The 23,754-nt window shown below is 55.9% G+C and overlaps 1 protein-coding gene across 1 annotated transcript in view; it reads right to left on the reverse strand.

Moving 5' to 3' along the window:
- The window catches only part of Nlrc5 (NLR family CARD domain containing 5), an 85,962-nt gene that overhangs the window by 21,589 nt on the left and 40,619 nt on the right, over window positions 1-23,754 (reverse strand). Inside the window, exons 7-26 of the mRNA XM_047528434.1 lie at window positions 23,339-23,422; window positions 23,119-23,202; window positions 21,711-21,794; window positions 21,511-21,600; window positions 20,431-20,490; window positions 18,986-19,051; window positions 18,522-18,605; window positions 16,748-16,831; window positions 15,721-15,810; window positions 13,487-13,555; window positions 12,638-12,706; window positions 11,873-11,956; window positions 11,456-11,539; window positions 9,899-9,988; window positions 8,867-8,911; window positions 7,941-8,030; window positions 6,890-6,973; window positions 3,275-3,358; window positions 1,201-1,290; window positions 969-1,031 (exon numbers count right to left, since the gene is read on the reverse strand). Coding sequence (XP_047384390.1) covers window positions 969-1,031; window positions 1,201-1,290; window positions 3,275-3,358; window positions 6,890-6,973; window positions 7,941-8,030; window positions 8,867-8,911; window positions 9,899-9,988; window positions 11,456-11,539; window positions 11,873-11,956; window positions 12,638-12,706; window positions 13,487-13,555; window positions 15,721-15,810; window positions 16,748-16,831; window positions 18,522-18,605; window positions 18,986-19,051; window positions 20,431-20,490; window positions 21,511-21,600; window positions 21,711-21,794; window positions 23,119-23,202; window positions 23,339-23,422 — 1,578 coding nt within the window. The remainder of the gene's footprint in view (window positions 1-968; window positions 1,032-1,200; window positions 1,291-3,274; window positions 3,359-6,889; window positions 6,974-7,940; window positions 8,031-8,866; window positions 8,912-9,898; window positions 9,989-11,455; window positions 11,540-11,872; window positions 11,957-12,637; window positions 12,707-13,486; window positions 13,556-15,720; window positions 15,811-16,747; window positions 16,832-18,521; window positions 18,606-18,985; window positions 19,052-20,430; window positions 20,491-21,510; window positions 21,601-21,710; window positions 21,795-23,118; window positions 23,203-23,338; window positions 23,423-23,754) is intronic.

The raw sequence follows: 23,754 nt of genomic DNA on the forward strand, positions 1-23,754 counted from the left end.
GACCAACCAGAAACTGGCCTGACCAGGGTGACCAGCTCCGCCAGCTGTGTGAACCCCAGCCACTGCCCCAGCTCCCCTGTTCTGTAAAACCTCAAAGTTCCTGGCAGTCCCTTGAAGACAGATCTCTGGTCACTGTACCCCTATATCTGTTCTTCCCAGCATGCCCACGCTGGTTCAAATTCCTTTCCTGCCCTTCACCGCTGTCCATCTTTTTGATGGGCATATTGGGAGATGTGGCAGAGCCTGGTCTACTGGGGCCAGGGCCTTCACCCAAGGGCTCCAGTGACTGTGCCTGGCAGGTGCTCAGCAAATATGAGCTGTTCCTGATGGTCATTTGACAGCTCAGGAGATGGACAACCATAACAGACGGGTTCCAGTCTCACAGGAGAGCTGGTGACATCGAATAGGTACCAGAAATATCATCTCTGCATTTGGGGGTTGCTCTCTTGCTCCAGGGTTCTGCTTCCAGTTCGACACCCTCTTCCCTCTCCCCCGTGAGGCACCCACGGAGCCTGGGCTGGGCTCAGCAGGGGAAGGACCCTCGAGTCTATGGAGGCGGCTGCCCTGGGCACTGCTTCATGCAGCTTGGCGAAATCCCGCAGCACGGTGGCTCCCTTCTGCAGCTGCAGACTCTGAGGGTCAGGAGCTAAGCTGCTTGCCCAGGGTGCAGGCTCTGATGGTCATTTGACAGCTCAGGAGATGGACAAGGAGGTGGGGCCAGGCTTGGACAGCAGGGAGCAGGCGGGTACGCCCCACCAGCAGCACAGCCCCCACGATCTGCCCAGCGAGCAGACTCCTTGTTTCCCTTGGGACGATCCCAGCTCTCTCTGGACCTCCACTTCTTCGTGTTGGGTGAAAAAGTCTCCCTGCAGGATCCTTCCAGTCTGCACTCTGGTGTGACCATCTGAGAGCCAGTCTACCTGTCCCCAAAGCCCACGGGGTGCTGGCACGTGGTTCGAGGGACTTACCCACAGCACACGCCTCCCTTCTCCTCGCCAGGTCTGAAGTGCAGCGCTGCGTGAGACAGGGACCTGGAGCAGACAGCACCTGGCTCAGCCACCGTGGCCACAGGGAGCTCCCAGGGGACAGGCGTCCTCCTCCAGAGCACAGCCCGTGACATGCTTCCCACCACCTTCACCCTGCCCCTCATACCCACCAACCCTCTAAGCCCAGTCCTGGTCGTTGCAGGACGATGCTCACCTGAGATCCACCTTATGAACCCGTGGGCACTGGCTGAAGACGTCGGCTAGCAGCAAGGGGCTTCTTGGGGACAGCCCTGTCTGGCTCAGCCTGAGAAGGATGGGAGCAGAAGCAAGATCACGGACAAGAAACCGGAGAAGGCGGAGGGCAGGGGAAGAGGGGAGTGGAGGGCCGGGGGCCCTGCGGGACAGCAGGGAGGGAGGCAGGGACTTGAGAGGGGCTCGGAGGCAAGCAGGCTTGGATTTGCTGTGTGACCTTGAATCAGTTACTTAACCTCTCCAAGCCTCGGCTTCCTTATTTGGAAAGGAGACCCAGTCATGGTCTAGTTTCCTTTCTGGCGTATGGGGGTTCCTTACGCCCAGCAGGCCCGCGCCTGGCATGCTGCCCACGTGTACTGTTATTGTAAGGCTGTTGTTCGTGCCCACAGCACAGACTGCACAGGTGAGTCCTTACAGAGGGAGCAGCTTCAGGCCCTTGGAGGGGAGCTTCTTTACATGAACACTACTGACATCTAAGCTCAATACTTCTTTGTGGTGGGGACTGTCCTGTGCCCCGTGGCATGTTTACCAGCATCGAGAGCTTTATTCCTCAGAGGCCAGAGCGCCACTTCCCACCCCTAGGCACGACAAACTCAATATCTCCACTGCCCAGTGTCTCCCAAGAGGGCAGAATCAGGTCAGCTCTAAACCACTGCCTTAGAGAAAGTGTGCGGTCCACCTTGCCCTTGGGGGCCCCCTCAGCCCTCTATAAACCCCATCTCTCTCCTAGCATTCTCCCAATGGCCACTGTGCGCTGACCTCGCTGGGCTCTATCTTGACTCTGTCGTGCCTCAGGGCTTCACACATGCTGTTCCCTCTGTCTAGAATGCAGTTCCTTGCTCTTCTTAACAAGGCTGGTTCCCTCTCCTCTTTGGAGCTGCAGCTCAGCATCCCCCCTCAGAGATGTTCCCTGTCACTTCTGCCTTCTTCTAACTCAGTTCTTCAGTCACTCATTTGCCATCAGGAAAAAATACCTTATCACTGGCTGCACTTGTCTTATTTGATTTCAATTTACAGATGGCTCAGCTCCCTGAGCTCCAAGAATCAACGACCTGATCATTTTCTTTATTTTCTTAGCTGTGACTCAGTTGGTGCTTGGCTCACAGCAGATGCACAAACACTGTGAGTTGAGCAAAACACAGTTTAAGCCCTGGTAAGAGGCAGGCTGGCCAAAGACAGATGAGGAACTGGGACAGATGCTGTGTGACTTAGGCAAAGAAAAGCCCCTGTCTGGGCTGAGGATTCCCACCTGTTCATGTTAACCTGATATGTGATTTAAAAAGCCCTTCCTGACCCATTCTGTCCGGGCAGGTGGGACCACAGAGGGGCCATGGATTGGCCCCAGCTGTTGTGCAGCTGTGGACCTCCGGGCTGGTGCCATGACTTCCTTGTCCCTATAGGACTGGAAGATAAGCAAGACCCCAGATGGGAGCTGTCCTGGGCATCCCAGACCCCCGGCCTTAGGAGTCAGGGTGCTGTTATTAATATTATGATTTAATTTCCTGTTGTATTTTTCCATCTCAATGGCAGCTGTCTTCCCCTCTGCTGGAAGAATATTTAAAGTAAATCCTTTTAAAATTCTAACCAGTCTCAGCTGAAATTAGAAAATAGAGTTTTAAATACTTTGGGAGAGGCTGCTTCAATTGCTCCCCTTTGACGGAGTTAGACGTGACCTTTACACAGCGGGGCGTGACACATGCGTGGCCTGCATCTGCTCAGGCCCTTTCAGGAGTTGGAGATGGTAGCTTCTTGACTACGCTGTTCCATTCCTTGCTTTTGGAGCAACTGGCTTGTTTGAACCCCAGCCTTGGGGAAGGGCTGGGGAATATTAGACCCATTTGTCAGATGAGGAAACTGAGACCCTGCAGGGGACAAATAGCTCCCCTGCCCCAGGTCGACAGAGAGTTAGGATAACACTGGGAGCAGATTTGCATCCCCAGCTGTGAACCTGCCCAAGGGAAGGAGGGAGGAGGGAGAGGAGACGGCTTTGTAACGCAAGGCCCTTGAGTGATGGGAAGCAGAAACGGTTGTCTTACTGCAGCAGGCGCAGCTGGGGGAGCCGGGGCAAGCAGTACAGCAAGGTCTCCAGGCTCTGGTCGCTCAGGTTCTTGCAGGATAATCTACAAAAGAGAGCATCCAAATGAGGAGGGGGAAGCTTCCAGAAAAGCAGGGAGTATGGCCTCCCAGCCAGGACCTTCTGGAGATGGGACTGAACCAGGGTTGCTTGACACATTCCCCCACCACGCTGGGTCCTCGAGTGAGCCCTGGGGCTGGAAGCTTGCACAGATCTGAAAATCCTGGGAGGGGCCAAATTCAACCACCTCTGCAGCAGGACTCCTCGAGCCTTTAATACGCTGCCGTGCACTGTGGACTTCCAGCGGGCTCCTTCCTCTACCTAAATGGACCAGTGGGGTCATCACCTGAGGCCATCTTAGAAGCCAGCCCGTCAAAACCCACCTTCCAGCTCTTCGCTCACCCAGATGATCCAGCAGAACCCACTGCACTCGGGAGAAGCCCGTGGACCTCCGCTCCCTCCGAGCACCCTGGGATTTACACCTAGCCCTCAATGGGGCCCGGAGCCACTTGCTGTCCCCAGAAGCCTTTGGGCTGTGTGTTCTCCTGCCTCCTCCCCTGTTGTCCCAGTGGTCTCACTGCAGATGGGGACTCCTGGTGGGCAAGGCCCATGTCCCCCAGAGCCTGGTCCTGGGCATGCTAGACAGTTGATGCCTGAATGGTAAATAACCTAAGAGTCCTTGCAGCGCAGAAAACAGCCTGCAAGCAGCCTGGGTGGAGTCTGAGCTCTAGAGGGGCCGGCGGAGCAGCCCGCAGCACGGCCACGCCGCAGAGGGTCAGTGTCAAAAGACACAGAAACACAAACGCTCTGAAAAGAGACGATTGGGAGCAACTGGACATCAATGGGATGTTTGACAATTTTAAGGAATCACTGTTGATATTGAGGTCTGATAATGGTTTTGTGGTTATGTTAAAAACAAAGCTATGCATGCTGAAATCTCTACAGATGCGCACATAAGGTAACTGGGAACTGATTCAAAATATGAGCCGGGTGCAGCGGCGCACGCCTGTAATCCCAGCGGCTCAGGAGGCTGAGGCAGGAGGATACGAGTTCAAAGCCAGTCTCAGCAACTCGGGGAGGCCCTAAGTAACTGAAGGAGGTGCTGTTAAATAAAAAACAAAGCAAAGAGCGCTGGGGATGTGGCTCAGTGGTTAAGCGCCCCTGGTTTCACCCCCCAGTACCAAACACACACACACACACACACACACACACACACACACACACTCTGAGTGTGTGGGTTTGCTGAGGTAGGTGGAGGCCACCTAAGTGTCCTTGACACTATTCTTTGCATTTTCATACATGCATCAAAGTCTCCACAATAAAAATGCTGTTTAAATTGAAATGCGACTTTGCAGCGGGGAATCTGACTAACACAACCTTGGCCAGTTGATCAAGTTCAACATTAACAGCAGGAAGTCGAGGGCACCGGCCCTGAGAGGGTGTGCTGAGAAGGGCATTTGCCTTTGTGACATTCTTCCCCCAAGCCCAGGTGAACTATGAGAAAAACAGACAAACTTCAACCAGATGTCCTTTCACAAAGTAGCTGACCAGTCTGCTTCAAAACTGCCAGGACAGGAAACTGCCAGGGACCAGAGGAGGCTAGGAGCTTGGTGTCTCAATGCAATATGGGGTCCCGAATGGGATCCTGGGTCTGAGCAAGAACAGGCATTAGTAAAAGAGCTGAAGTTGAGTTAGTGGTCACCTATCAAATACAAAATAGGGCTGGGGATGCGGCTCAGTGATCGAGTGCCCTGAGTTCGATTGCTAGTACTTTAAAAAAAAAAATCTGAAACTGTTCTAAAAGAGCTTGTTAAAAAATGAGCTGGTGGCTGGGGATGCGGCTCAGTGGGGAGCACTTGCCTAGCATGTGTGAGGCCATGGTTTTATCTCTGGCACAGAATAAATAAATAGAATTAGATTCACAGGTCTTGATCTTCAGGGAAAACCATGTTGTAAGTTAGTTAAAAGCTAGTTGCAGAGAGATCTTTCCTGCAAGGTAAGATCCCTGTCTGTCAAATGAAGTAATCCCCTGCCTCAGTACCTGTACGTGTCTGAACAGAGAGGGGTCTGGGACGGACTAACGCCAGGTAGTCAACATGGATCATCTCATTGGAAAGGCTGGGAGGGCATCTGAGATGAAGCCAAAAGCAAGACACGGCAAGGAAGTCCTGGCCCAGGACTGCAGGTGCAGGTGAGCACCCCTAATCCGAAAATGCTCCAAAATTGGAAGCTCTTTGAATGCTAACTGACATGATGCCACGGGTAGAAAAGTCCACATCTGACCTCACGTGAGGCTGCAGTCAAAAGCGCAGGCCTGCTAACGACGTCTAGAATCACCTCCAGGGTATGGGCACAGGTGCATGTGAAACGTTAATGAATCTCGTGTTTGACTTTGGTCTCGTCCCCAAGATATCTCCTTATGTCTCTGCATAAATATCCCCAAATCTGGAAAAGTCCCAAATCCCAGACACGTCTGGTCCCCAAGCAGTTCAGTAACTGGATACTCAGTTCTGGGTAAAATGGAATATGCAAATGGGCGTGGAGGAGATGGTGTCGTGGACAAGCGGCAACGTGGATTTGGTCAGAGAAAGGGGTGGTGTGGGCGAGGCAGACAGTCTTGAGTCCCTTACTTCAAGGTGATTATCGTAATACTGCGACAAGGACAACCATCGCTGGCCGCCGGCTTTGCAGGTGAGGAAGCCGAGGCCCAGGGAGTTAAAGTCATTTGCCTAAAGTCACCAGGCTTGTAGGTGGCTCAGCAAGATTCCTGGGTGCAAGTCCAGTCCTCACTCACAGACCTGGGTGTTCCAGGTCAGGGAGGGGGTAGTCCTAGGGGTGTGGTACCCTGAGTGTTATGGTTTGGAGGTAAGATGTCCCCCAAAAGCTCACGTGTGAGACCATGCAAGAAGGTGCAGAGGAGAAATGATGGAGAGTCTTAACGTAGTCAGCAAACTCATCCCTGATGGGGATTAACTGAGTGGGGCCTGAAGTGGTGGGTGTGGCTGGAGGAGGTGGGATTGGGCAAGGCTTTGGGTGTATATTTGTATCTGTTGAGTGGAGTCTCTCTCTTCCTCTGCTTCCTGATGTGAGCTGCTTCCCTCTGCCACACTCCTCTGCCATGATGTTCAGCCTCCCCTTGAGCCCCGAGGAATGGAGCCGGCCTTCTACGGACTAAGACCCCTGAAGCCGTGAGCCCCCAAACACACCTTCCCTCCTCTACAGTTGTGCAGGTCAGATCATTTAGTCACAGCAGCGAAAAAGCTGACTCAAACACCGAGGAAAGGTTTTTAGAGGTGACAGTTTTCATCCAATAGGTGGGCCCACATGGGTACCTGGGTGGGGACAGACGGGCTCCCAGGTGTCCTGGGTGAGTGGTGTGGAGCTGAAGGTCCAGATGGTAGGTCCCAGTGGGAGGGGCTGGGGGCTGCTAAGGACAACCAGCTCCTATCAACAGGCCAGGGACCTCCCGTGGGTGAGGGCCAGCAGGGTCTGGCAGGGAGGGACTGGGAGAGACTCCTAAATGGGAACCCCCACCCCGGTCGCATGGCACCCTCTGGGGCTGCGTCTTGCCACTTACTGGACTTCCAGGGGCCCTGGACACTGCTCCAGAGTGGCGCAGAGGCTGATGAGGCTCAGAGGCTCCAGCTGACACTCCTTGAGGCTGACAAGGGTCAGAGGGCAGGGCAGGGGATCAGAGGGCCCAGGGCCCTGTCCAGCCTGGGTCCCTGTCCTCCTCCCCAGCTGCGGGCTGCAGGCTTCTTCCTCCCTCCTCTGCCAGGGGTCCCCACCCCCACAGACTCCTGCTCCACCACCAGGACAACCAAGGCCTCTGATTGCCCAGCTGCCCGGCCCACATCCCTCCGTCCCTCCACTGCCCTGCCTGAGCCTGGGCCAGCGTCCTCACTCAGCCGCACCATCTAACACCCTCTGGATTCTCCTTTTGCCTCCTAGACTTCCTCCCCACCTTAAAGTGTCTCATCTTTCAACACTGCAAATCTGACCAGGCCTCTCCACTTGCTTAAAACCCTCTGTGGCTCCCTATTACCATCAGACCAAGAGCGAATGCCTTTCCCACAGCCTCGCTGTCCTCTACACTCCAGCCACAGGGAAAGACTTCCTGAGAGCCAGGCGTTCCTTCTTCCGTCCCTCCTGCCTGGGGCACCCCTCGCTCTCTCCTCTCAGTAACTCTGTTGGGGCTTCAGCTTAGGTATCTCTGTTAGGGAAGGACGCTGAGTCTCAGCTGGGATCTCAGTCCCTGGGGACCGAGATGGGAAGCCTCTGAACTCCCAGGCTCCAGCAAAAGCCTTCTGCCTTTCTTTCCAAGCCCACCTTTCTTGTACATGGTAGTTTCTTTGGGGAGAGAGGTAGCCCCTTTCTGTAAATAGCTGTCCCCAAAGCAGACGGCGACCCCAGGCACTGGGGACTGGACTTCCCTGGAGGGCTGGGCTGCCCTGTCCTCTTCAGAGAAGTGTGCAGTCTGGTCTCTAAGGGTCCAAGCCGCCCTGCCCCTGTTACCTTCTCTCAGACTCTTTCTCCTCCTCTTTCCCAATTCCCAGCTTGGCCCTACCCACTCCCTAACCCCCTCTCCCATTGTGGTTACCCCCAAAACAAGAAGTGGGAGACAGTACCAGAAGCTCCTGCGGATGCTGCGCTCACCAAACCCCAGGGACTGGGCTCCGACCGGGCACTCTGGAGAAGAGCCACCCATCGATGCCTCTCTGAAAGGAAAGTTCGGTGCAGCCAGATTGGACCCCCACACCCGGGAAGTCAGGGCTGCAGGGAGTCCCACAGGCAATCAGCCACTGGGCCCTGGTCCAGCCTCTCAGTGTACAGACCGGGACACTGAGGCCCAGGGCAGGGAAACCCGGGTGAGAAGAGCAGGCTTCCGACACCTGCCTGGGGGCAGCACAGAAGGTGCAGGGAGCCAGGACAGAGTCCCGCCCGCTCTGCTCATGGACTTCGCAGTTCATGTGATTTCTGCCTCCATGTGCCCCCAGAGGTTCCCCAGAAACAGAGACCCTAGCTAGGGAAGCAAGGCCAGCTGACATGGCTGCCCCTTCAGACAGCCCACCTGACAGGGCGATGCTTCTCCCGCCCGGCTGGCAAGCTGTGATGTCACTGCCCGGCTGGCCCCTTCCCAGCAGAGCCCAGGACGCCCGTCTCCACTAGGGGGCAGCCTCGGACACCTGCAAAGTGCTCAAACCGTCCGGGTTGACCCCCAAGAGGTGGAAAGTGTTTTCAAGAGCACTAACGGTTCTCAGAAACCCAGTCGGCAGAAGTCCTGAGACCAGCAACAGCTGCCCCCGTCGCTGCCACACGGCAGCGTCACAGGTAGCGGCTCAGCTCTGGTGGTGGTCAGGCCCTCCCAGGAGTGCACCGCCCTCCTCCAGGACCCGGGTGGAGAACTCAGAAGCAGGTGAACTCCAGCGCACCTGGCCGGGAGGCTTACTCAGGCTGAGTGATCAGCATGGGTCTGGGGGTGGGGACCCCTGGGGGAAATGGGGATCAGAGCAAGAGGGGAGCCCACCCGATCCCTGGAACACCCCCTCCTCACCTGCCTCTCCTGTCACCCTGCAGGAGGATCTGCTGGCTCTCCAAGCTGGAAGCAAAGAGGAGGCAGCTGTCTGAGAAAGGGCAGAGGACCTCCTTCCCGGCTCCCAGAGGCCAGGCCAGCCAGGTAAAGGAGGGCTGGGGGACAGCCTGCTTCCTCAGTGAGTCCAGCAACCGGTAGGTCACGTGGGAGCACATGGCCATCTTACAGGATTCTCACAGTAAAACCGTGAAGGTTCCCAGTTTCATTTTACAGGTGAGGTGTGGACAAGCTCAAGGACCTGCCCAGAGATGCGAAACTGGGAGGCGACGGAGCCTGGCCCATCTGCCACACACCTCCCGCTCCTAGGGGTGCTGGGGGTGAGGCTCCTCGCTGACCCCGGGAGCTCTGCACTGAGGGATGGGGCTGCCGCTCTGGCTGGTGTCTTCCCTTCTGTGGTCTCATCAGCTCCAGAGGCCTCGGGTCCCTGGGTTCCTAATGGCCACCACGAAGCCCCCAGTGTTCTTGTAAGTCCCTGAGAACAACTGGGGGAGGGGGTGAGGGTGGGCTGGTGGACTTTGTCCCACAGTGAATTTGGGAAACTTGGGTGCTTCTGGGACCCTATTCATCCCTCCATCCGTCCATCATCCATCCCTCCATCCACCCATCTGTCCATCCATTCATCCATCTGTCCATCTGTCTACCCATTCACTCATCCATCTGTCCATCCCTCCCTTCATTGGTCCCATCCCTCCATCCATTTGTCTATCCATCTGTCCATCCAGCCCTCCCTCCCTGCCTCCATCCCTCCCTTCCTCCATCCATCCATCCCTCCATCCATGCAGCCCTCCATCCATCCATCTATCCATCCATCTGTCTGTCCTCCATCCCTCACTCCGTCCCTCCACCAACTGGACACCTAACCCGCTCACTGGACCTGGGCCCATGGAGGCTCTGAGGATGAGGGCGGTGACACGACAGATGAGGAACCCAGTTGGGAGCTGACGCCTGTGGGACGAGGGGTGACACAGGGCTAGGGGCAGAGCGGCCACTCACCTGACATCCAGGCGGGAGGCCCACTGCAGAGTAGACAGGCACTGGGACAAACTGGACACGGCACTCAGGGATATGCCATTCTCACTGAGGCTGCAGATCACAGGGGTGACAATGACGGAGGCCACCCAGGGCTCAGACACACCTTCTTTGGTCAGAGCACAGGACAGGGGGCTGGGGTGTTGCCCCTGGGTTCAGATAATGGAACCCACCCAGCCCCAGGTGCTCGGAGGTCCACCCCCGACTTCACTGATAGAAAGGGGGGCAGCGGCCAGGCAGAGGTCAGTCTGGACTGGAGTGACAAGACGTGCTGGTGACAGAGCCCAGGTTGGAACCTGGTGCTTCCCTCGGTCTGTGACCCACCTAAGCAGTGCTCTTTGACCAGAATGGGGCTCAGCCTCCCCCCGGCGAATGAGGGGCACCCAGTGCAAAATGAACCGTGGGGACCAGGCTCTTCCTTTCTTTCGTTGTCCCTCTGTCCCCGTCGCGGGGCCTTTCATTTGCCATTGAACTTCCCAGTCCTCAGGCATGAGGACCCCAGCAGGGTGAGTGGGGCCCTCCCGGGCTCTGGCCACTCAGGCCCTGTGCTAGAAGGTCACACAGGGATGGGCTCTGCAGGCTCAATCTGCGTGTCATTTGCCTGCAAAGCTGAGGCCTCCCTTCCTGCCCAGGTGCAGGCCCCAGCAGGATCAGCAGCAACCTCCTTTCCTTGCCAAGCATGTCCCAAGACACGCCTCTGAGCCAGAAGGGCACCCAGACCGCAGCACGCACTCCAGAGGTTGGACAAACAGTGCTCATGCCTACAGTTCATGTGTTTGCTGACTGGGAACCCGGAGTTCAGAGAGGTGAGGCAACCCACCCAAGGTCACACAGTAAATAGTAGCAAAGTCAACCTGGACCCCAGAACCTGTCCTCTCACTTTGGAGGAGGGGGCTGTAGGAGCCAAGAATGCCTGGGGCCTTTCAGGGTCCAGGAACTTTGATTTGCTACAAGCAAAGTTTGGGGATCCTGACCTCCAGGGCTCCTTCCCACAGTGAACAGCTCCCTGTCTCCACCAGGTACTCGAGAGCCCTGGTCACCCCACTTGAGTGCCCTCTCTGACATAAATGCTCTCTTCCTACCCAGCCCAAGTCCCCCAAACAGTCCCTGGCTGCTTCAGGGCCAGAAGTGGTCCAGCCGTTTATCACCTAACACTTCCCCAGCTTCCTCTGTACTTCCCAAGAGCCCCCCGGCCCTCACCCTACCCATGCCTGCCCTCCCAGGAAATCACGCAGAGCCACAGATTTGGGTCTGGGAAGTGGAACCTTGAGTCGGAAGCTGGACTGCCAAGTCCTGAGGCCAATCTCCTCGTGAAAGAAGCTGTTGCCTAATCAAAGCGGAAGCAGCAACGGTCCTTAAATGAGCACCTATTCTGTATTGGCGACTGGGTCTGGGAACTCACAGGCATTTTCTGATTTTAAGTTTACTGTAACCCCAGGAGGGCGGGTGAGTGACACAGGATGATCCCACCCCAACCTGCAGAGGAACATCCCCAGAGGCTCTGCCTAGCTGGCTACTTACTTCAAGGACTGCAGGGGGCCCAGCCCAGGGAGCAGCTGGGCCAGCAGGGTCACCCCTTCATCTCCCAGGGAGTTGCCTGAGAAGCTGGAGGGGAAGGGAGAGGAACGGTTAGTGGGGGTGGGCAGGTGCTGGCATGGGTCCTCTGCCCTGTCACTGGCTTCTCCTGAAGTTGGGGCACAGCCTGGGCTGCCAGGCCAGGTCCCAGAAGATCTCACACGGGGCAGCTGGGGTCTCCCCCAGGTTCTCTCCAGAGGTTCATGGACTCCTGGGGGGCCCAGAGGTGGGTTTCAGAGGGCACTGAATGTGGGGGACGTGTGTTTGGAAAGAAGGGGCCACAGCTTTGATCGGATTCTCTGACGGGCTCCTAACTTCAGGGAAGGAACAAGGCCACGCCAACACTCCCACCCTCGGACTCACTCGAGGTGACCCAGGTGGCGGTTTCCTCCCAGCGCCTTGCAGAGCTGCTCCAGGTGCTTGGTCTGGAAGCCACAGTGCGTCAGCCTGCAGCGGGGAGATCACAGCCCTGCACGCCCGCCTTGGACGGAGGCCACAGCCCCGCCCCACGCCCACGGAGCCACGCCCACGGAGCCACGCCCACAGAACGAGGCTTGCAGGAGAGGAGAGACCCGAACGCATCTCATACCCAGACAGACAGGCCAGGGGACCACCGCACACCCCCTGCGCACCGCATATCCATAAGACGTCACACACGGACAGGGACAGAGACAGAGGGACAGGGGAAGACAGGTCACAGACAAGAAGACCAAGGGTGGTGGGGGAAGAAAGACTACGAAAGATGCAGGAATGAGACAGACAGACAAGAGGAGAGCTGGTCAGGCAGAACGAGAGAAGCCAAGAAGAGCGCTGGAGGGACCCTGCGCAGGCTGAGGCCCAGGATCCGGATAGGAGGGGCCCAGTGCTCCCTCCTCCCCCGCCGGAGTTCCAGTCTTCATTTGCTGGGTCTCGGAGGGCTGGGGAGCCGGTTCCTGGGCAGTGGAAGGGGGCCGAGGGGGCTGCCTCCTGAGCCCTGTCTGGGTGGGCTACGCAGTGGGGTAAGAAGTAGGGGAGCCAGGCCACAGGTCCTCTGGGGAGCATGGGGGACTGGAGCTTGAGGTTTGGGACAGGCCTCGGGCAGAGGAAGAGGGAGGCTAGAACCACAGGGTCCTGGAGGTCGTCGCATACCTGATCCATCGGGAGCCCAGGGGTGGCTCACACGACAGAGGGGACATGAGGCTGTCAAGAAATGCAGCCCTGGAGGGACACACACCAAGGTCAGATAAGCAAACATCTCACCCATTGTCTTCAAAGTCCCTCCCCAGCTGCATTGTGTCCACGGTTCAGTCTCTAGACTGGGCCTGGAGTCAGTGAGACTTGGGATCCAGTTTGGCCTGGGATGTGGCCTGGGGTGTAGCCTGGGACAAATCCCTTGATAATATGGCACCCGTGAATCGTCTTAGCTCAGAGCTTGCTGCATACATGGTAAATGCTCCATCAACCTCGACTGCTATTACCATTAATCTCGTCATCCTCATCGGTGACATCATGGATGGTAGTACCTGCTCTGACCAAGCCTTCAAAGCTCAGACGCTGCACAAGAGACCGTGGTGGACACAAGGAGGAAGCGCTGAGTCTGCTCAGGTGCGAGGCTGGGGCAACCCAGGAGGAGGACATGCACTAACAGGGCCTCATGCCACGGAGAGCCAGAAGTTCTGACCAGCATCAGAGCTACAGGCCAGACCGTCCTCTGGGTGGACGTCCAAGGGACTCAGACTCCTGAGCATGGTTCCCGGGCTACCCCAGTCTCGCCCCAGTGTGTGTCCACATCCTGCATCTCAGGGCTCTCTTCAAGCACCGAGAAATGGGGAGGCGGTCTGTCCTTTGAACTTCCCCCTCGAGAGCTGCACCCCTGCCAGGCTTGCTCACTTCCTGTCCCTTTGTGCATTAGTTGAGGTTTTCCCTGCCATCTGCTGGGAGGTCAGGGAGGGGTGGGTGGCCCTGACCAGACGGGGCTGTGGGGACGTTGCGGCCTACCTCTCCCGGGTCCCCTCCTGCTCTTTGGGCTCTTGGGTAAACGTGAGGACCGCAGTTCTGTGCAGCAGGCTGTGGAGAGAGGAGAGGGGTTGGGGAGGGAGAGGTGAGGCTTCTGGAGGGGCCTCTAGGAAGATCCCCAGCTCCAGCTGAACCACTTCCTCTGCCTTCCTCTGCCAGTTTCCAGGCAAGACTGAAAGAAAAATGAAATTCTGCCTTCTCTCTGGCTCAGACCTCAGTGAAATCCTCCTCCTATGCCAGTCGGTGTTCCTCCTGTGCTCAGAGCACTCTGGGCTGAGGGTGCTGCCCCTTGTCCCTGGAGGATATCTCAATGATCCTCGTTAACTTTTAGGATTGGGTCCTTCAAATCTTTTGCTTTTTAAATGCAATTAATTTTTTCTTGCGAAAATGGGAATCACAAATTCTCTCTCCCCCCTCTTTCTCTCTCCTCCTCTCTTCCTCTTCCTCTTTCTCTTTCTTCCTTTTTTCTTTCTTTTTTTTTTCTTTTTTTTTTTTTTAGGAGGTGGGTACTGAGGATCAAACCCAAGGGTGCCCTACCACTGAACTACATCCCCAGTCCTTTTTATTTTATTTTGAGGTAGGGTTTTACCAAGTTGCTCAGACTGGCCTTGAACTTGTGATCCTCCTGCCTCCGTCTCCCAAGTTACTGGGATAATAGGCATATGTGCCTGGACAACTGGGCATTGTTCCCATGTGCTTTATCACTGAGCTACATCCTCAGTTCTTTTTAAAATGTTTTAAATTTTGGGACAGGGTCTCACTAAGTTGCTCAGGGCCTTGTTGAGTTGCTGAGGCTGGCCTCAAACTTGTGACCCTCCTGCCTCAGTCTCCTGAGTAGTTGGGATTATAGGTGTGCACCACCACACCTGGCTGGTTTTTGTTTTGTTTTGTTTTGTTTGTTTGTTTTTAAGGGAGAGATGACCAATTGTAATTATGAATAATTATCGAATAACCATTCAATAATTATGAATAATCATTACTCATGGGAACAGATTGCACCATTCTTTCTACCCTTGAGTGCGTTTGAAAACTTTATCATAAAGATCATGAATTAAAAATTTCATGTTTCTTTAACACCCCACAGTCCTCCCTTCATATTAAAACCACATCTATGTTGTCATTTTTTTTTTCATGATTCCATTGAGCTCTTTTCCTTGCAGGTAACTTGTTTTATTTGACTAATATCCCACTATTAATCAGGTAAGTTACTCCCATTTTTTCCTATTAGAGCCAATACTGGGGAGAACATCCCTGCAGCTAAAAGTGCCTGCACAACCAGCCCTTTTAATTTTTTATTTTGAGACAAGGCCTTGCTAAATTGCTGAGGCTGGCTTTGAACTTGTGATCCTCCTGCCTCAGCCTCCCGAGTGGCTGGGATTCGAGGAGTATGTCACCACACCTGGTTTCATGATGATGATGATCTTCAGTGTAAGCTCCCGGAAGTGGGTGGAGTACCATTTGGAGACCCTTTACGGTGCTCGCTTTGGCAGCACATATACTAAAATTGGAGACCCTTTACTGCCATCATATAGAGTACACCAGGGTTCCTGACCCTCCACTGGGGGAGTCGGGGTCCCCTCTCCTCTTCGAGGGTGTGCAGGCAGGGGCTGCTGTGCTCAGTTGAGAGCCTCACATGAGTCTCCCTGGGCGCTGGCACTGCGTTGACTCTGGCTTGCGCCTGTCCTCCGCTCCCCAGACTAGACGGTGAGACTGTCGAAATAAGGTTGGGCGGGGTTCCCTAGAAACGGAGCCTGGGCCTGGGAAGCAGGGGGCCCCATGTCACTTGGCCACTGGTGCATGTGTTGTTAGGAGCTTGCTCTCAGGAGAGGCTGGTAAGGGACTGAGGGAGGCTAATGGGGCAGGCCCCCAGCCTGGTCCCAGGGGAAGCTCTGGGCCACCAAGGACATGACAAAGTTACAAGGGACTAGAGACAAGGGGCTGCCTCTGCCACTGGCCACCCCTGGTGGGGATGGGGACATAACCTCCCAGGCGCCCCGGCTTCCACCAGCCTTGGGCGACAGCACTGAGGAGACACAGGCTGTGAGCAGACAGAAACTGGATGTCGCTGCGCCTGCTGTAAGAGGGTCTGAGGGGCACCAGCAGCATGTTCCAGGGACCCTTGTGGCCTGGGGCCAGGAAGAATTGCAAGGGCTTAGCACCACAGGCCAGCCTTGGGCGAGGGGGAGCAGGCAAGGAGGCTGGCGGGGAGCTCCCACCTGATATGCAGCGTTTCCAGCGTCTGGCACGTGCTCAGGGTGCTCAGCACACAGGACACGCCGTCCACGGAGAGCCCACTGTCGCTGAGGCTGTGGAGACGCAGAGGCAGCCATTAGCAGCACCAAGGTCCTCAGCCCCAGAGGGCCCCAGCCCGCCCGCACGACTCAGGAGCAGCTGGCTGTCACTCTCAGATCCTAACTAGGGGCCCTCAAAGGATTCTGGCCCAGGCAGGTGAGCCAAGCATGCAAGGCCTCCCCTGCTTCAGAGAACGAAGTTCTCCAGCCCAAGCTGAAGAACGGGCTCCGTGCTCCCAGGTCTCTGAACCCAGTCTCCTGCTCTGTAAAGCAGGCACCTTTGGAGCACCGGTGCGCCAGGCTCTGGGTATGCTCGTGATCTCAATCTCACGGATCCCATCTTACAAATGGAGAAACTGCAGCCCAGAGACACTCCTTGACTTTCCCAGTGTCACAAAGCTACGAGGTGACAGAGCCAAGCCTAGGCCTTGGGTGAAAGCCAACCGCTTTTACCCCCCAACAATGCCTCACCCCAAGCTGCACATGATCCTAACACCCCACCGCGCCCCAGCCACACGCCGCCCTGCCCCACCCCCGCAACCCGGCAGCCCAGTCCCCTCCTTCTCATCTCAGCACCAGCACCTCACCCCTGCACCCCCAAACTACCCCGAACGAACACACCACCTCCTGCTTAACCCGACACCCCGGCACCCGTCCACCCAAAGCCTCAGTTCTGCTCCAGTGGAACCCCTTTGCCCCCCAATCTGGTGCTGCTGAAAGGACAAACGGGTACACCAGCCACTGATGACCGTGAGCGCGCTCTCCAAGCGCGAAGGGTTGAGCAGCTGGGGTGGAGACAGTGGCCCAGGGCAGAGGCCAGGCCAGGCACCGTCCAACCATGGTGGGCACATCAGCACCATTGCTGCTGACGGTGGCACAGGGACCAGGGGTGGGGGGACCTTCTGTGGCTCTCCAGGGCCCTCCTGTCACCCAGGGGTGGGTGGCAACTCACTCCAGCTTCCTGGTGATGTGCAGCTGGGAAGCAGCCTCAGTCAGGAGCCGGCAGCCTTCGTCTTCCAGCTGATTCCCTGAGAGGCTGAAACAGAGGGGCCCGCTGCCCTGCACTGTGAGGCGGGAGCCCCCTGAGCCCCCCGCACTCTCACAGACCCTCACTGACTCCAGGCAAAGCATCTCTGCTCCAAATGGATTTGAACACTAGCTGGAAGGGACAGGTCACATCCTGCATGCCCGGCTGTAGCCTGGGGCTTCTGCAACCTTCGACACAGTTCATCTTCACAACAGTCCTCTGAAGAGGCACCATTATTATCTCCATCTCTTCTTCACTGATGAGTAAACTGCGGCACCGCATGGTTAACGCACTTGCCCGAGGGTGGACCTGGATTTGAACCCAGGCAGCCTGACTTCAAGGCCCTATCAGCAGCCATTCCTTTGTGCAACCTACGGAATTGCTTTTTGTGGTACAGTTCTTGATTACAGGCACATCTGACCTAGAATGTAAATCAGGAAAGGTTTCCTGGGGTTTGGACTGCTTGTTGGAAAAGCCAGAAGGAATTCAATAGGTAAGGGGTAGGGGAGAGATGGGGGTGGAGTTTCCTGGTAGTTGAAACAGAACTTTCAAAGGCCCTGTGGCACAGTATCTGTGAACACCTGAAAGGAGCCAGCGTGACCGGATGGATGGGAGATTGAGCGAGAGCAGCAGGATAAGGTGAAGCTTGGGGGCTGGGGCAGGGTTTGGGACCCACGGGATTTTAGGATTTGTGTGTCATCTTGAGCAGCCGGAGGCAGTGAGGGGAGGCAGCAGTGAGACACAGACACCCTGCCAGGAAGAGGTGGCCTAGGTGGAAGCAGGGAAGCCCGTTGGGAACTGCTGGGGTCACCAGGTGAGAGGGGAGGAGGTTTGGGCCAGGAAGCTGGATGAAGAGGCTGGAGGAAGGGGGATGGTCTTGAGAGCCTTGAAGTTGGCCCAGGATGGCCTGGCTATGGGGCAGGGCGAGGGAGCTGGAGAGTCTTCTCTGGGTGACTGGGGTTGCTGCAGGTGAGATCCCAGGGCAGGGGCAGGCTCCTGACGACAGGGTGGGTACAAGTGCTCCATACCTTCTAATCCTGCCTGGGTTCTCCCCATGGGAAAGGTCTGGAGCAAGAACTGATCACCAAACAAGCCCTCGCCTTGTCCGTTTGTCCTCAAACACACCACGGAATCCCATCAATCCACCTTTGTGCCCACCCGAAGATGTCCTGGGACTGTCCTTTCAGGGCGTCTCTCCTAGTCACATGGCAGGACCCCCGCAAGCCCTGCCCTCATCAGCCCCCCCACCAGGAGCCCCTCTGGCCTGAGGGGCGTGGCTTCTCCCGGGTGCAGTGGGCAGCTCCATTCTGCAGGTCTCAGCGACAGAGCCGGCAGGGTTTATGGGGGTGAGACCCGGAGCCAGACCGTCTGGCTTGCACCCGCTCCTGGACGCTCCCTCTCCATGTGACCTTGAGAAAACTCTCCCTCTCTGCGGGTTCATTTCCTCCTCTACCAAACGTGGGTGGTGACAGGGTTTTCATCATTGCGATGAGAGGATTAAAACAGATAGGCAGAGAGAAGCCCCTCGCCGGGCACCCAGCAGGGCAAGTGCTACATAGTGGTATCTGTGCGATGATCTGATGCCTGAGGTTCCTCGGGAGGCAGCTGGCCCCTCCCCTGCACCCTCCGCCCAAAGGCAGCCCTGTCCCCTCTCCCCAGCCTCCCCCTGGCTCTCGCCCTGGGCTTCCCAGACACTCACTCCACTTCCTCCAGAGGCGGGCCTTCCAGGAGCAGGGCTATGAAGACCTCCACATTATGGACCCTGAGCTGACATTTCTGGAGCCTGGGGAAGGGGACAGAGGGCCTCAGGAAAGGAACCACGTCCCCTCCAGCTCTGACTCCAGATGTGGGGTGTGCACACCTCTTAGTGACTGAAGGATCTTGGGCAAGGAACTGCACCTGTCTGAGACTCAGTTTCCTTCTCCCTTGGATGGGAACAATGATACGTGCTTCCTAGAGCTTCCAAGGTTCGCCCCGCGTGATGGGCAGAGGTTCCTGAGCATGGCACCCAGCATACAGCAAAGGCACTTTCAGTTATAGCCGTTGCTGCTCTTAGGAGAGACGCTCCTGATTCAAGCACCCCCGCCCCCACTCCCTGGCCAGGAAGGACAGTTACTCCCTAACACCACCTTCTCCTTAAGGCTGCAGATCCCACTGAGGTACCTGAGAGCCAGCCTTCTGTCCTCGGTCTCTTTCCTCTGGCGGTCTTTTTCCTGTAGGTCTGAAGTTCTGGAAAGAACCAATCACACATTGCTTGGGGATTTGGAGCCCAGAGCCTAGCAGACTAAGCCTTTCCCTCCCGGCTTCCGGGGGCTGGGGACCCTGCAGCACTGCCCTCCTTGAGTGAGGCACAAGGACAGTCGCTGGACCATGCTAAGGGTCTGACTCTGCACAGCGGCAGAAGCAGAAGGTTTGAGGTCAAAGGAAAGCTTTATTCAAGTGTCGTGTGTGGCCTCGGGCAAGTCACTTCACCCATGGGAGCCCAGGTTTTCTCTTATGGTGGGGTGACAGTCTGTTATACAGGAGCTCTCAAAGGACTGAATGAGACAGCATATGTTCACATGTCCGGCAGAGACACAGGATGAAGCTTCATAAGCAGAAGCTGCTAGTGTCCAGAACATGGTGATCTCTGTCATAGACACACGTCTGTGGTCCAGGAGGCAGGGGGCCTGGGCTGTGTGTAAGTGGTTCCCGGATGTGGGGACCACGGTGCTTCCGGACTCTCTGCTGCTGCACCCGGGGAGGGCTGGGGGCTGCAGGGAAGCTAGGACATGATGAGCCAGGTTTCAAAGCCTTCTAGATTGTTCTAACAGTGACAATGGAGGTGTGACCGTGCCATCGTGCCACGGGAGCCACTAGCCACCCAGGGCAACTGGGGTTTTGAAGTGTGTCAAATGGGACTGATGGGCTCACAGTTTCATTTTCCTTAATTCCACTTAATCTAAATGTAAATTGCCACAGGTGGCTGGTGGCTGCCATCTTGGGCATCCCAGCTTGAGACGGTCACGGTGCAGGTGAGGAAACTGAGGCCCGGAGCAGGGACAGAACTTGCTCGAGGACTTATAATGCCACTGCTCTCTTCATCTCAGCCAGGGAAGAGTTTGGGGAGCTCAGTAGGGGTGTTTTTGGGAGGAAGCTGCTGCCCTTTCTTCACCTGTGCACACCTGGAGCAGTCAGCACGTAAGCACCAACTGTGTGCCCGCAGCGTCCCAAGCACTTAAACACTTTTTCTCATTTATTTCCCATGGTGATTCTAAGATGTAGGTGACTGCTCTCTCCTCTTTTTTCCGTTGTAAGAGTTTCCCCAGAACGTTCAGCACCTAGGAGTGCCAGGTTAATAGTATCTTCATGTCCTTCCTGAGGGTCTGACTCACCCAGATTTTGGGGACACTCTCTCTGCACAGGGGCCAGATGTGGCCCAGGTTTGCTAGAGGAAGTTAAAATCCTTTCCAAGTCTAATCAGTAACTCATTCTTCAGTGCAGCAGAAGCACAAAGTTAGAATCTCCATATTCTAACTCTTTCTAGACTCCCTTGGCCACCTTCCCCTCAACTGCCTGAGCCCAGATCTCTTAGGATGGGCCCAGACCATGCCTCCCTGGCTTCTTACCTCTGTAGCTCTGCAGCTGTCCCTTCAAGTGGGGAAAGAAGGAAGATGAGGTCTGTCTCCCTAGAGGGTCAGATACCAAGTCATGAAACCCAGGGACTGGAAACCAGCCCGTCACCCCCATCTGCGCATCCCTTCCTGTTCCAAACATCCAGAAAAAGCCTGGTGTGGTGGCACATGCCTGCCATCCCAGCTACTTGGGAGACTGAGGCGGGAGGATTGCAAGTTTGAGGCCCGTCTCTTCAACTTATCAAGACCCTGTTTCAAAATAAAGTAAAAAATAAAAAGGATTCGGGATGTGATTCAGTGGTAGAGAACTTGCCTTGCATGTGTGAGGTCCTAGGTTCCATCCCCAGTACTGAAAACAAAACAAAACAAGCCAGGGAAACAATTTTTTACAAGAAATATGACAAAAAATTAGGAATTCTGAGAGGTAATTTTTGTTTGTTTTGTTTTTGTACCAGGGATTGGACCCAGGGATACTGAACCACTGAGTCACTTCTCCAGTCCCCACTCCATTTTTTTTTTAAGACAGGGTCTTGCTGTGTTGCATAGAGCCTTGCTAAGCTGCTGAGGCTGGCTTTGCACTCGCAATCCTCCTGCCTGAGCCTCCTGAGCCACTGGGATTACAGGTGTGTGCCACTGTGCCCAGCCTAGAGAGTTTCTAAAATAGGAGTTACAATGGCTTTCGGGTTAGCAAGCATGACACCTGCTGGGCAGAGGGTCTTGCCTGTGATCCTGACTACGGATAAAGTTGCTTCAGCACCATGGAGAGTGTCATGCAGCTAAGGATCCCATTGGCTATGCCTGTGCTTTGTAGACTTTGATTCTCCTGTCCGTCCGTGCATCCACCCATGCATCCACCCACCCATGCATCCACCCACCCATGCACCCATGCAGCCACCCACTGTTTATTGAGTTTCAGGTGCCAGGCCTGAACTAGGCTCTGGAGCTGCAGTAGTGAGTCAGACAATCATGCACACGAAGCTCTCCAGACTAAAGGCCTCCTCCTTTCCCCATTTCCCACTTTCTCATCCCCTTTTCTAATGACTTCAAGGCCAGGATCCCATTCCTTTGGCTCACCTGACCTGCAGCACCCTAACGGTAGGGCACATGACTGCCACCTTCACCAAGGACAGTACTGTTGCTGTGGAGAAGCTGCTGCGGCTCAGGCTGCATGGTTGTGGCACAGGTGTCAGGAGTGGGTCCCCCCCGGTGAGTAAGGGAGGGGGACTTATGCCAGGAGAGTTGCTGGCCAGGAGAGGGAGAGGAAGACTACTTACTCGAGCTTCCGGAGCCGCAGCAGGCGGGGAAGTACCTCCGCGATGCTGAGCACCTCCTGATCCTTGAGCTGGTTGTCCTGGAAACTGCAGGGAGACCAAAGCCCAGTCCCTCAGTCCTGGGGCTGGGGTCCCTGGACTTCCCAGTCGGCAGGTGACAGTCAAGGCTACCCTCATTTGGGAGACACAAGACAGGGGCTCAGGAATTCGGGGAGATCTGTCCCCTAGCAGCCAACAGGCACAGCTAGGAGGAAATGTCCTCCACCAGCCTCACTTTTGTCCCCCTGGTTTTTGTTTTTGTTTTTGCTTTTGCTAGTGTCCCATACCATCTAAATGACAGGCTGTGGGGGTCTCAGTATCCCAATCCTAGGACTTATGTCTAGAATGTGCCTGAGGCCCAGCTTCCCTGGGGCCTCCTAGGTGAGGTCTAGCAAGGTCTCCATGGGGATGCTGCATGGGTGCTGCTTCTGGCCTCAGCTCTGACCTTGACTCCCCAGACAAGCTATTCCTCTCTGACCTCACTCTACCCTCGTTAAGTGAGCTTACACCCCAGCCCTGTTTGGGTTCCTAGCTGGAGGGACTATGAGATGACTGACAGCAGTAATGGATGATGGCAGAAAAGGTGAAGGTCACTGTCAATGATCAGCCAGCGCCCGAGAGATCAATATTCCTAACCCTTGTTCCCACCAGAGCGACCCCTGCATGAAGGCCCCCAGCAGAGGGGCACTAGGAGCTGTGGTCCAGCTTACATTCTACTCAGTCAGTGCTGTGTCCTGGTGCTCGGATGCACCTGCCTGCATGAGCAGCAGCTTCTCTAAATACCATACAGGTGCCTCTGCTATAGCAGCCGTCCTGCCAGGGAGCCACTGGTGGGTCCCTGACACCACCCTCCCCAGAGAACTCAGTCACAGACACAGGGGAGGGTGAGTTTGTGTACCTGTGCTTCATTAGTTGGAGCGTGCCTGTATCTAAATGCGCGCATGCATCTGAGTTGCATCTATGTGCTGCACATGGGCACATCTATGAGTGGGCGTGAACACTTGAGTAAGTGAGTGTGTACTTCTGTGCACACTTACGGGTATATGTGCACCCACGTGAAGGAGTGTATTTCGGGTCCTTATGTGTAGACCAGTACCTGTGTTCTGCCCGCACACTGCCATCCCTTCTCCTAGGCTCACAGAAAGAGGGGAGGGAACCTCAAAACTCATGCTTCTCCAAGAAGCCCTGCTCTGGAGTCTTTTGAAATCTTGTGTTTGCATTCAGCCTCAACCCATTCTGAACCTGATACCTTGTTAAAAAATGAGATCTTGGTCAGACCTTGATGGAATATGCAGGACCCAGTCCAGAACCCGGGGGTGTCCTGGGAGTGACTCCTCTCCCCAGCCAGCGAGCCCTCCTGGAGGTCACTCACCTGACTTCTTCCAGCTGCGGGCAGAGGGGCAAGGCCTGCACCAGGTGGCCGATGCCTCGGGCAGTGGTCTTACTTCCTGCTAACCTACGGAGTAAGCGAAGGTGGGGAAGGATGGGGTTGTGGAGCGGGCAGCCTGGGACTCTGCCCTGCGTAGGACAAGTGGGGGGGTGCCAGGCAGCCCTCCGATGAAGGTCTTTCTTGGTTCCAAGCCCTGGCTCACCCCAGCCTCTTCAGGTTCCCCATCGTTGGCAGGCTCCTAGAGAGGGCTTCTGCAAACGCGTCCCCGCACCTCCTGCTCTTAAAGCTGTGTGGGAAGAAGCGAAGTGGCAGAGGTTCAGTGCGGGGAGAGTTTTGAGGTCATCACCACCCTGTCCTCTGTCAGCGAGGGGACCACCACATTTGGTAGAAATAGTCGGTGTTGCCATTGCAGTTTGGTGGTGACAATGACAGCAGAGACTGCTTCATCAAGGGAATCCCTTCTCCACTTGATCCATGGAAACAGAGAACTGGGAATACGGTTTCTGAGCAGCGATGACACTTCTAACTGCCTTGCCGCTCAAGTGGCCACGTGGCTCTTCTCTCCAATGGACTGTGGCAGGTGACGCCTAATTTCAGGGCTGAACTTAAATATAGTGG

The sequence above is a fragment of the Sciurus carolinensis genome, chromosome 16 (assembly GCF_902686445.1).
Source record: "Sciurus carolinensis chromosome 16, mSciCar1.2, whole genome shotgun sequence".
Lineage (NCBI taxonomy): Eukaryota > Metazoa > Chordata > Mammalia > Rodentia > Sciuridae > Sciurus > Sciurus carolinensis.